Raw genomic sequence first — 13,874 nt, forward strand, 5'->3', positions numbered from 1 at the left:
AAATGTCCTCAATTTGATAAAAAAAATCCAAAATGTCCTCCTGCTCAGGATGACCTGCAACTTTCTACCCAAGAACTACAACTCCCAGCATGTGTTCTCATTGATAGAGCACACATGCACAGGACCTCTCCACTGAGTACAATGAGAACCCATTCTCAGGATTGGAGGAGCTCTCAGGAGTCAGAAACAATCCTTCACTGGTGGAAACGGAACAGTCAATTGGAAGCTTTGTGTGCCACCCAGGGGTGTAGCTATAAGGGGTGCAGAGGTGGCAGTGGGACCTGGTGCCTGAAGGGCCAAAATACCCCTTAGCCACATAGGAAGACACCAGTGTTATAGGTGCGGCCCTGGCACTGATTTTGCATTGGGGCACAGGAGTTGCATGGTTTTCAGTTTGTTAACAGAAAATGACACAGTTATCTATCTATCTATCTATCTATCTATCTATCTATCTATCTATCTATCTATCTATCTATCTATCTATCTATCTATCTATCTATCTCATATCTATCTATCTATCTATCTATCTATCTATCTATCTATCTATCTATCTATCTATCTATCTATCTATCTATCTATCTATCTCATATCTATCTATCTATCTATCTATCTATCTATCTATCTATCTATCTATCTATCTATCTATCTATCTATCTATCTATCTATCTATCTGTCTATCTGTCTGTCTATCTGTCTCCTATCTATCTATCTCTCTCTCTGTCTGTCTGTCTGTCTGTCTGTCTGTCTGTCTGTCTATCTATCTATCTATCTATCTATCTATCTATCTATCTATCTATCTATCTATCTATCTATCTATCTATCTAAAAACATATATACAATGTATCTAAATATATATGCCATTAAATTACATTAAAATTATTTTTGACTTTCTACTACTCACTCCTGTCTATATCTATCTACATCATATATTTATCTACCCGTCTATTATCTATTTATCTATCATCACATCTTCCTGTCTTCTATTTTGTATTTGAATTCATTTTCTATTCTTGTAAATATAAATTCCTAAACCTAATAATAATAATTACAAAACACACACTATACATATTTATTTTCTGCTCTTATGTATCATTCTCATCATTGCCTGTAGTTTTATCTCCAGGTCTGTCATTGAATAGCATGCAGCCATCAGTTCTACAAGCCATCACTGTCCTCTGCTTGCTGTCGTCAGGTGTTGTTATGTTTTAATCAGGACTAGAACGTTGACCTAGTTTGAATTGTGTTGTCTCGGCCGGTGCTTGTCAATAACGCTTGTTCAATTCAGGAAAAAAAAAAAAAAAAAGAACAGTAAGTGGAGGACAGGCAGGACGGGAGGGGGGAGGAGGAGGCTTCAGAGGAGCTGGAGACAGCAGCGCAGAGACATCGAGCCCGGACTCTGCGGGAGGATCGCAGGGAGGATAGTCATACAAATGACTGAAGGCAGGATCACTCTGAAGGCAATTTGAAGCTGCTCTCCATTGGATTACACATTATTTTTCTGCACAAGTTTCCACCTGCAAATCATAAGATCTCTGCACCATGGGTGATGCAGGAACCTCTCCAGCAGCAGCTCAGGGATGGTAGTTTTGCCCAAAAAAAAAAAAAGGGGAGTTTGATTGAATTCTGATTCCCTCTTTTTTATCCTGAGAGTTATTTATCATGGCAAAGCTTTCTCAAGGAGCAGGGTCTGCAGAAGACCTCAACAAGGTCCCAGATGAAGAGCTTCTCCGGTGGAGCAAGGAGGACCTTCTCAAGAGGTTGAGGAAAGTGGACATTGAGAAGATGAATCTGATGGTGGAACATGGCAATTTAATGAAGGACGTAAACAGGAGGCTACAGGTCCATCTTCATGAGATCAGAAGCTTAAAAGAAGTCAACCAGAAACTTCAAGATGATAACCAGGAGCTACGGGAGCTGTGTTGCTTTTTGGATGATGATCGGCAAAAGGGGAAAAAGCTTTCCAGGGAATGGCAGAGGTTCGGGAGACACACTGCCGGGTCGATGTGGAAGGAGGTCGGGTCATATCAGCAAAAACTGAAGGAGCTGGAATCCAAGCAGGAGGCTCTCCTTAAAGATAACTTGGAGCTCAAGGAGATTGTCCTCATGTTGGACGAGGAGAGGAATGGCGCTGGTTCTAGGACTTCCATTGATAGCCAAAACAGTTTGACCAATTTAAATGGCGGCTCTGGGGCGAGGGACGTAGGGGATGGCAGCAGTACATCTAGTGCTGGCAGCGCAGGCAGCCCGGACCACCACCACCACCACCACCACCATCATCATCCTCCCAAACCAGTGGAGAATAAAGCTGGCACCATCAGGAGATCTGCAGATGACCTTTCCACCCTTCCCCACCATAGAAGTATTCCTAATGGGTTGAATGGTAAGTCCCTAGCTTGGCATTCAGAGCTGACTGTGTGATTAGTGTTACTCTGGTGATTTGTGTTTGAAGTATTCAGGATAATATGCATTTCAATGAGAAGCGGCAATGTGCCCTCCCGTATTCCCAGACCTAGCGGGGGGGGGGGGGAGGATCCCAAAAACAAATATTTTATTTTATAAAAGTATATTTCTCGACTGTTCCTCCGACAAGGAACAATAGCTGCGCTGTGATAGTTGAGTAACTTATTTGTTGGTTTGCATTCTGAAACATTGTGGTGTTGAAGGAAATTAGTCTAGTTTTGGGTCTTCCCAAATTTCATTGAACCTTCAGATGATACAGCTAAAATGTAATATACTTATGTCAAAGACTCATACGTCGATATGTCAGACGGACCTGAGGGACATCTACGTTTCTCCTAATGCTATAACCGTATACATAATGTTTCTCCAGAAAGTCCTATCTTTGGGTCTTCAGGCTTCTCAATGACATATTTATGAGTTTTGTACTTGTTTCCATCCATTGTGTTGCTGCTCGTCCTTCTCTTTTCCAAGGAGCTGGGTCTTCATGTGAGAAGACCGAGAAAAATTCTCAAAAATTTCCACCAGCACCTAAATTCTAAACCATCAATACTTCCCTTGTCCTGAAAGCAGATGAAGATGTAAACCATATGGACCTGAAGAGCACCAAACCTGATGAGATATAGCACTTCTCTGTATATTGGGTTCTACTTTGTAGCATCCATGCATATTAATTCTGGTCCTGGTGTTGGAACCACCTCCTCTCACATTATTGGCTACAGAGGGTTTGGAGGACCACCAAGCTTTCTCCTTGAGGTTCTCCCAGGGTTATCTCTTCCCACCAACTCCCAAACAGCTTGACATTGGTGGACCTTGAAGATGAAACAGTTGTCCAACCCACACAACTCCTTTAAATTTAGGAAATGTTACCTTTGTACATTGGTCCTGGTTGGTAAATATTTTGGAGAACACTAATGATGAGACCGGTATGGTCATTATAGTTGATCATTGTCTTGTAAACCAGTGTGACATGTCGAAAGAGTGATGACTATGGATTCTTAAGTCAGTCATATAGGAAGCAAATTACACCCATGAAACAGCTCATGTACAATTAATTTGAAGATGGATAATAGTGACGACAATAGGATGTATGCAGAAGATAATGTAGAGTTCACGGCTTAGTCAATCGGCATGAGGTTTTACAGAAATAGGCAAGATGTGCCTCCATTGACGTCAATGGAAATTACTTGCAAAATTTAGGAGCTGGCAGTGCTTTGTCTTCGATGCGCTGCATCCAGGGATGTGCTCAACTATTCCGTTGCCTAGAGCAGTGACTGTAAGGTCGCTCTGTAGCGGATGAAAGATTATATAATTGTGAAATGTCATAGAGACTTCTCGCGGGAGAGACCAAGTCAATGGCTCATCTTAGTTTCTCCTGAGACCTGAGAGAGGCCAAAGAGGCATGATGAGTACTGCAGCTCTTTTATTCTTTACATTTTTGGGGATCAAAGCTGGTACCACATCAGGAGATGTTAGTGGTGGAGGCCCATGAGCCAAGACTGGCCAAGTTTTGCGGCCTTTTGCTTCTATTGGCTTCACTCAGATTACAGTCTTATTGATTTTATAGGACGTTTCATCAGCTTCGATAGGAGATATAGAATTATATCAGAGGAAAGTTGACTAAAGGTGAGGTGTCTTCTTGACCCCTTCATTCTTAGTGAAGATCTTGACTTGCAAACCCCATGATAACATGTAAGAAGATGACCAAGGGTGAACAAGAAGATTAGTGGGGCATATGCAGTCACATAGCAGGGTCTGCCCGGGTCCTCACACTGTTAGGGTATGTGCACACACACTAATTACGTCCGTAATTGACGGACGTATTTCGGCCGCAAGTCCCGGACCGAACTCAGTGCAGGGAGCCGGGCTCCTAGCATCATACTTATGTACGACGCTAGGAGTCCCTGCCTCGCTGCAGGACAACTGTCCCGTACTGAAAACATGATTACAGTACGGGACAGTGGTCCTGCAGCGAGGCAGGGAGTCCTAGCATCGGACATAAGTATGATGCTAGGAGCCCGGCTCCCTGCACTGTGTTCGGTCCACTACTTGCGGCCGAAATACGTCCGTCAATTACGGACGTAATTAGTGTGTGTGCACATACCCTTTTACTCCCCTAGCCGACCTTGTCTGTGACATGGAGGTAACAGGGCAGTCACCGGTGGTTTTTCTCTCCGTAAATTAACAAATTAGCTCCTCTACAAAGTCCGAAAACCAAATACTTTTTGACTTTGTTGGGAATAGTATAAATTCACCGGTGACCACCATGTTTCCTCCAGATCAGTAGCTCCTCAGTGTGAGGACAAAACCCAACAGGTCCTAATATCTCAGCTTCCTGGCCTCCAGTGAGTGTGCCATTAGGGGGAGTGAAATATTGAGGTCAGCTATATTCACCCATGGGGTTTAAGATTTTAATGGAGTTACACTTTAAAAACCAACATGGATAATTGAGAAGAATAAAAAAGCTCCTAGCCATATTGTTGTCAGTGATGTAATGCAAACTTTTTCCGTGACTGTAGATTTGGTGATGTGGGACGAGCTTCCCTGCGCCTTTCTCTTCCTTCCAAGAGTCTGTTTATATTTGCTTGGTGTCAATACAGATGATGAACACAATGTACATACTACACAGGGAAGTGGAGAACCCTCTGTGACTGCTGGGTACTCTCTCGGTGTGTAGGATTGCTGCATACTCTCGGCGCGTAGGAGCGCTGCGTGCTCTCGGTCGCGTAGGAGCGCTGCCTGCTCTCGGTCGCGTAGGAGCGCTGCGTGCTCTCGGTTGCGTAGGGGCGCTGCGTGCTCTCGGTCGGGTAGGGGCGCTGCGTGCTCTCGGTCGCGTAGGGGCGCTGCGTGCTCTCGGTCGCGTAGGGGCGCTGCGTGCTCTCGGTCGCGTAGGGGCGCTGCGTTCTCGGTCGCGTAGGGGCGCTGCGTGCTCTCGGTCGCGTAGGAGCGCTGCCTGCTCTCGGTCGCGTAGGGGCGCTGTGTCCTCTCGGTCGCGTAGGGGCGCTGCGTGCTCTGGGTCGCGTAGGGGCGCTTCGTGCTCTGGGTCGCGTAGGGGCGCTGCGTGCTCTGGGTCGCGTAGGGGCGCTGCGTCCTCTGGGCCGCGTAGGGGTGCTGCGTCCTCTGGGCCGTGTAGGAGCGCTGTGTATTCTTGGATACGTATGGAAGATACGATTCTTTTTCCACAATCTGATATAGGGTTTTCAGGGAATCTAGACATTTTTTTAAATCCCCATAACCAACGTGTATTAGTAATTAGTAAGTGGTTTGTTTCTATGAAAGCTACATGGTTATGGGGGATTTTAAACTTTTTTTTAAAAAAATTATTGGAAAACCCCTTTAATTTTGACCCCCTAGTATAAAATGATATAGCTGCCTTCACACTTCCCGCACGGGGCAGTCACTTTTCTTTCCTATATTCCTTAAAGAGGTTGTTCAGGATTAAAAAAACATGGCTGTTTTCTTCTGGAAACAGCTCCACACATGTCCATGGGATGTGTCTGGTATTGCAGCCAGTCTCCATTAAATGGAGCTGAGCTGCAATACCACATACAACCTTAACTGCTCGAATAATAGTTTACATTCAAACCATAGCATCTTCTTTGTCCCATGATGCGTTTGAAAATCTATTGTCTCTTCCCTGTCTGCGCTATATTTCGATACGTGTCAAATAAAACCTTTACAAAAGAGACCGAATTTACCTGCCTGGTCATGTTCCATCTCTGCAGGGTTGGCTTTTCACTTGCAGCTGTAAAGTACTTACTGAATCTCAATGATTATCTATAGAGGTACCATTACCATCAGGATGTTTGCAGACTGGACGGTTACCAGCAGTAAATACGCATCTCAAATTATGTATCTGTATCAACGGAGCAAGTTTCAACAGAATAGAGGACGTTTTGGAAAAATACCTAAACCGCAGCCAAGTAAATTCCTCTTCCCCTGCCACAGTCTTTATATTTATTGTTATATACGATAGGTTTATTTCATACATTTTTTTGGGTGGATGGGGTTATTTATTTTTGGATTTTATAACTTGCATTCAAGAATATGATGAAATATAAATGCCCCATTGGACCTAAAGTTTGCATCAATTGTGGGCTTCGACGTCCTTCGGAAGACGACCCTATTTGGAGCTGACTTTGGTGCCACTCACTTACCACTAGGGTCTATTTTTTTTTTATGGGTTCGTTCACAAATAACCTAATAAGTCTTACTGATATGTCCTGTATGTAAAAAGATTACATTTAAAGTGGACATGCCCATAGATATGTGTATAAATGGTGGGTGGGCCTGAGAGTCATTTCACTTGTGGACCAGTCTGCAAATAAGAGTTTAAAAAGGACCTGTCACTAGGTCATATTAGTTGAACTGGTTAACTGACCTGAATAGCGCGGTCTCCCTGATTCCAGCGCTGTTTTTATTTTTTTCCTAGACCCCCCAGTTCCAGAGATATGGCCCACTGTTTTGTTGGCTTCCTCTATGCTAATTTGCTGTAGTTAGCCAACAGGGCGTGATCTACCCTCAAGCTGCCGCGTGCTGATTGTTCAGCATCAGAGGCAGGGAAGCTAGCTCCGCCCCATTGACTAACTGCAGCAAATATGCATATAGGGAGCCAACATAACAGTGGGATATATCTCTGGAATGGAGGGGTCCAGGAAAAAAAGAAAAACAGCGCTGGAATCAGGGAGACAGCGCTATTCAGGTCAGTTAACCAGTTCAACTTATATAACCTAGTGACAGGTCCTCTTTAAAATAAATCTTTGGTGAAAGGCGGCGTTTCCTACTCTAATCATGCATAACGGACAGCGGAGCTTGCTAGGTAGTCCCCCTATGAGTTTGGGCACTGCCTAGCACCAAGTGAAGTAGCCCAGCATGGATAATCATGCTCTATAGACCGGTCACCTATCATTAACCAGAGCAACGGCGTAAAAAATAATCATCTGGAAATTGAACGGTTATGATTATTCCTAAGACTCAATACCCCCCCCCCCCCAGCATCCATCCTCCTATATAACAGTGGTGGTCGGTCTTCTCCGCTGCTGGGCCCTATAGCTGATTACAATGACTTCTACGCTGGTTTCTACACCCTTGGGCAGTACTACTGATAGCGATACTGTCACCACCCGGAAAAGATGGTCTCAGGTTCTGGGCAATGGACTGGGAAGTATTATGTGAATAATTCTTTTTGTTGAGTTATTTTTTGAACTCCACCTTTTATCTCTTGAAATATCCCAGATCATGAACCCCATCGATTCCCAGAACAAACTCTGACAAAGGGCGTCTAATCCATGTATAACGTTACCATTGAAATCAGGGGGGCTTCACCTTGTCAGAGATTTCATGTTTTAGAAAGCTCAAAAAATTGCCAATTTGTTGGAGTATATTACAATATTTTGTACTTTTGATGAGAATTCAACCTTCCTGACTCCCCTGAAGTTATCAAAAAGTAGAAAACTACAAAGCAAATGGTCTGGACCAATGACTTTATTATCCGGCAGTCGTGCCCTGGAATTTGAATTTGGGGTGGTAACTAACTTTTTGAGCAATGCAAATGCTACGTTCAAAAATAAAAAAAAGTTTGAAAGATTTTTTTTGTACACATTTCCACAACGAAAGTCAATTTTCAGTATTTGTGGCCTGCTGTATGGGAAGACACAGGGCTCCTTCATTGGGGGTTGCAGGTTAGTGTCCTGGTTGTAGCTGATGATACGTGAACGTTATCTGATTAACACAGGATTCCTCCGGACAGTAGAGTCAGTGTCGCACATTTGTGTATTGAGCCTCGCAGGTGTAATTCCTGGAATCCAGTAAGTCAAGTTTCCTCCATTGTTTCAAGGCTTGCATTGTGTTCCTCAAGGAAGTATTTCGCTTTCTTTTAAAATAAATATAACAATTGTAGGTTTATGTGTATTCACCCGAGACCCATAATGTTCCAACATCCTACTACTGAATGCCGGGATCTCCCACAGCCTGTAATTCTAGGTTTATACTAAAATGAAGATGTTGTATGATCCTTCTTTAATATATTATTTGTTCCAGGTCTTGCTATTATTGCTGGTACTTGTAGTTCAATAGTGTAAAGTATCTAGTGTAAATGAATTATGATTTTTTCTACGCCACTTCCTTCATTCTTTAGATTGGAGTACAAATGTCAAATTCACGTTATACAGAGAGAAGCTTCCTCTTGCTGTGTAATGCACATTACATGTAGGTGGGGGAGGGAAATGACAACTGCTCAGCTGTTATATACTCTCCTCGTGGACAAGAATAACTACTATAATACTGCCCCTTATGTACAACAATATATCTTCTAAAATACTGCCCCCCCCATATACAAAAATATAACTACTATAATACTGCCCCTATATACAAGAATATAACTACTATAATACTGCCCCTATATACAAAAATATAACTACTATAATACTGCCCCTATATACAAGAATATAACTACTATAATACTGCCCCCTATATACAAGAATATAACTACTATAATATTGCCCCTATATACAAGAATATAACTACTATAATACTGCCCCCTATATACAAGACTATAACTACTATAATACTGCCCCCTACATACAAGAATATAACTACTATAATACTGCCCCCTATATACAAGAATATAACTACTATAATATTGCTCCTATATACAGAATATTACTACTATAATACTGCCTCCTATATAGAAGAATATAACTACTATAATACTGCCCCTATATACAAGAATATAACTACTATAATACTGCCCCTATATACAAGAATATAACTACTATACTACTGCTCCTATATACAAGAATATAACTACTATACTACTACCCCTATATACAAGGATATAACTACTATAATACTGCCCCCTATATACAAGAATATAACTACTATAATACTGCTCCTATATACAAGAATATAACTACTATACTACTACCCCTATATACAAGGATATAACTACTATAATACTGCCCCCTATATACAAGAATATAACTACTATAATACTGCTCCTATATACAAGAATATAACTACTATAATACTGCCCCCTATATACAAGAATATAACTACTATAATACTCACGCTATATACAAGACTATAACTACTATAATACTGCTCCTATATACAAGAATATAACTACTATAGTACTGCCCCTATATACAAGAATATAACTACTATAATACTGCCCCCTATATACAAGAATATTACTACTATAATACTGCTCCTATATACAAGAATATAACTACTATAACACTGCCCCCTATATAGAAGAATATAACTACTATAATACTGCCCCCTATATACAAGAATATAGCTACTATAATACTGCTCCTGTATACAAGAATATAACTACTATAATCCTGCTCCATATATACAGGAATATAACTACTATAATACTGCCTCCTATATACAAGAATATAACTACTATAATACTGCCTCCTATATACAAGAATATAGCTACTATAATACTGCCCCTATATACAAGAATATAACTACTATAATCCTGCTCCATATATACAGGAATATAACTACTATAATACTGCCTCTTATATACAAGAATATAACTACTATAATACTGCCTCTAATAGAGCAGAATATAACTACTATAATACTGCCACTGTATACAAGAATATAACTACTATAATACTGCCCCCTATATACAAGAATATGACTAATATAATACTGCTCCCTATATACAAGAATATAACTACTATAATACTGCCCCTATATACAAGAATATAACTACTATAATACTGCCCCTGTATACAAGAATATAACTACTATAATACTGCTCCTATATACAAGAATATAACTACTATAATACTGCCCCCTATATACAAGAATATAACTACTATAATACTGCTCTCTATATACAAGAATATAACTACTATAATACTGCCTCCTATATGCAAGAATATAACTACTATAATACTGCCCCTATACACAAGAATATAACTACTATAATACTGCCTCCTATATACAAGACTATATCTACTATAATACTGCCCCTATATACAAAAATATAACTACTAAAATACTGTTCCTATATACAAGAATATAACTACTATGATACTGCTCCTATGTACAAGAATATAACTACTATAATACTGCCCCTATATACAAGAATATAACTACTATAATACTGCCCCCTATATACAAGAATATAACTACTATAATACTGCTCCTATATACAAGAATATAACTACTATAATACTGCTCCTATATACAAGAATATAACTACTATTATACTGCTCCTATATACAAGAATATAACTACTATAATACTGCTCCTATATACAAGAATAGAACTACTATAATACTGCCCCCTATATACAAGAATATAACTACTATAATACTGCTCCCTATATACAAGAATATAACTACTATAATACTGCCCCTATATACAAGAATATGACCACTGCAATACTGCCCCCTATATACAAGAATATAACTACTATAATACTGCCCCCTATATACAAGAATATAACTACTATAATACTGCCCCTATATACAAGTATATAACTATTATAATACTGCTCCTATATACAAGAATATAACTACTATAATACTGCTCCTATATACAAGAATATAACTACTATAATACTGCCCCCTATATACAAGAATATAACTACTATAATACTGCCCCTATATACAAGAATATAACTATTATAATACTGCTCCTGTATACAAGAATATAACTACTATAATACTGCCCCCTATATACAAGAATATAACTACTATAATACTGCCCCCTATGTACAAGAATATAAACTACTGCCTTTTGACAATCATGTGAACAGGGAGGAGATTTTTTTTAAATCTTATTGGAGTTGAGTCATTAAAAACAACTAATATCAGGATTTCAGGAAGGACACAGTTGTGATTGTGTTGTATAGAATAGTCCTCGGTACAGGTCATTTGTACTTTGCTCTGGTGTGACTGAGGCAGCCTGATATTTTGTACTTATCTGTGGTTCGGTCCTCCTAGACCCACACCCTCCTTGTATATTTTTCTCATTGGTAGCGTTACATTATCGACCTTTGGAACACAGAGATCAAATCCAGCTGAAATGTAGATAAGTTACAGGATGTGGTTAGAATTAGTGAGATGTAACCTTGAGTATATCATGAACTTGACAGCGGGTTCTGTTATGTTCAAATAAGGAAAAAGAAAGTGCATTGTGTGTATTCCCGATTCTCCCAGAAACACTGAAAAACTCAAGATTGACAAGGGCCGAGTACACGCGGCAGTAAGTGCTGAATGTGAATGTGACCTCAATGTGCTGTATCTGCTTTTTATTAAAGAGGATCTGTCCTCTCTCCTGACAGGTCTGTTCTAGTAAATACCTGCATTCCCATAAAATAGCAGCTCTGGAGCATCTTTTCTTAGAATTCTGCTTTCTCTATTTCCTCCTATTATTCCTCCTGGAAATATATGAATCAATTGACAACAGGGTGTTACCATTCCCCTTGTTTAATCAGTGCTAACAGTCAGATGGTGTAAAGGAATGGTAATGCCAAGTTGTTAATGAATTCATACATTTCCAGGAGGGATAACGGAGGAACGACACACACCAGAGCTTTAAAAGATGCTCCAGCCTTATTATTTTATGAAGAATACAAAAATGTGGTTGCATGATATAAAAATGGGGGAATAAGGAGAAGAACAAATTATTTGGAACCCCTTGATTCTACAGTCCCTTGAAATCTCTCTAGATGGGTACCGTGTTCGCCAACCTCTTGCCCCGGTTCTGAGCAAAATCGTTTTATCAGCTGAGAAGAGAGATTTGTGCTGATACCATTGTAGCAAATCCTCAGCTGTGAGGTCTTAGATCTTTACAAGGTTTATGCCTCCTAGATGTATACAAGATTGTTCCAATTCACTGACAGGAACCAGAGATCTTGAAAATGGTGAGGAATTGCCTCAGAATGTAAACAAAAGTGTTCAAATTCACGAACGGCAAGGAGATATTTTACAAACAGTGAGAAATGGAAAAATAAAATTATTTAATGATAATTACGTTTAGTTTACAATATAATAGAATTCCGGGTCAGGAGTGGCGCAGCGGTGCATTGGAACGGATTTGCTCTATCATTGGCTGCGTACATATGAAGTGAATGGAGAATATGTTGGTTTTCTTGCTGTCCGTTATCCTGGCCAGTAAAGTATAAGGAATGAGCAGTAATTGATTCTCCTTCGTTTGATATAATTCACTGTTTCTCCAGTATAGGACGTCCGCTACAATGTATCCCTGCTGATGTGACCCATATACGCCTCCCGCAGGTCGCCGCCGCGTGTGCGCGCTGCTTGTCAGACGGACCGGCGTTTCCTGTGGATTTTATTGATCTCATTTAAAGCTTCGTTGTTCTAATCTTGATCCTTTAACCCTTGGAGCGTTTTACTGTATTTACTGCACTATTTGCACTTGGTGTCGAGGGAGCAGCAGATCCGTCTCTGTGACTATGGATCAGAACGTCTTCACGCTGTGTGCTCGTAGCTGCGCTGTCTAGATGGCAAAACACGCAACGTTAGCGAAACACGTGAGCACCGTCGTTCATGTAAAAGCGTGTAATCGTTTATGTTTCATATTTTAGCTGTAGGTTCAGCTTTGATGATCCCATATACTTACATATTAAGCAATTGCATAAATAGTATTTCCCTAATATATCCCCTCCAGTAATAGATCAAGGCAGAGAATCAGTGAATGAAAATGTTTTCTATATATAGCCAGAGGCAATTCCGCACAACTTTCAAGATCTCTGCTTGCAGTCGGTGAATGAAAACCTGTTTAGCCCTAATACAGGTTTTGTTGATATAGCTTTTGCATAGTATATTTGGCGTATGCATTGAATGCTCCTGGGCGAATAGGCCAAACGTATCTATAGGGCTTTATTTACCCGAGTGTCCTTTATGCATAGGTGTACCTTTTTTTTTTTTTCCACTGTATAGGATAGTGTAATCTGCTGCTTTCATTTATACTGCATTTTTTATTTTTTTTTATCATGTGAGCCTAGGGGTGACATATGCTATTGTTTGGCCATACGGAGGCATACATCGGAAGCCTTCTGTGGGGAGTATACATTGGCAAATACTCTGAGATATACCTCCAATGCAAGAAGAGACGCGAGCACAGTATTACAGCTTGTTACTATTGTATCCAGTCTAAGCAGCAATCATCTGTCCGATAAATACATCAGCAGCACAAATCTCTTGTCCTGATAATTTGCTACAATGTATCAGTGCAGTTATAATATAGCAGTCTGGAGTCCAGCCTATTTGCGCACACAGGATTGTCTAGGTCAGATACAATTGTAGCGAACTCTCAACTGTAATAGGTATTAGGTGTGGACAGGTTTTCAGCCTCTAGAATTAAACAAATATTTACATTCACAGACAGCAAGCCGAGATATTGAAAATTATTGAAGAATTTAA

At 40.3% G+C, this 13,874-nt stretch overlaps 1 protein-coding gene across 1 annotated transcript in view; it reads left to right on the top strand.

Annotated features, from left to right (window-relative positions):
- Positions 1–1,338: 1,338 nt before the first annotated feature.
- The window catches only part of CCDC85C (coiled-coil domain containing 85C), a 112,380-nt gene continuing 99,844 nt past the window's right edge, over positions 1,339–13,874 (top strand). Inside the window, exon 1 of the mRNA XM_075844056.1 lies at positions 1,339–2,380. Coding sequence (XP_075700171.1) covers positions 1,660–2,380 — 721 coding nt within the window. The 5' untranslated portion in view covers positions 1,339–1,659. The remainder of the gene's footprint in view (positions 2,381–13,874) is intronic.

This window comes from Rhinoderma darwinii, chromosome 12 (assembly GCF_050947455.1).
Source record: "Rhinoderma darwinii isolate aRhiDar2 chromosome 12, aRhiDar2.hap1, whole genome shotgun sequence".
Lineage (NCBI taxonomy): Eukaryota > Metazoa > Chordata > Amphibia > Anura > Rhinodermatidae > Rhinoderma > Rhinoderma darwinii.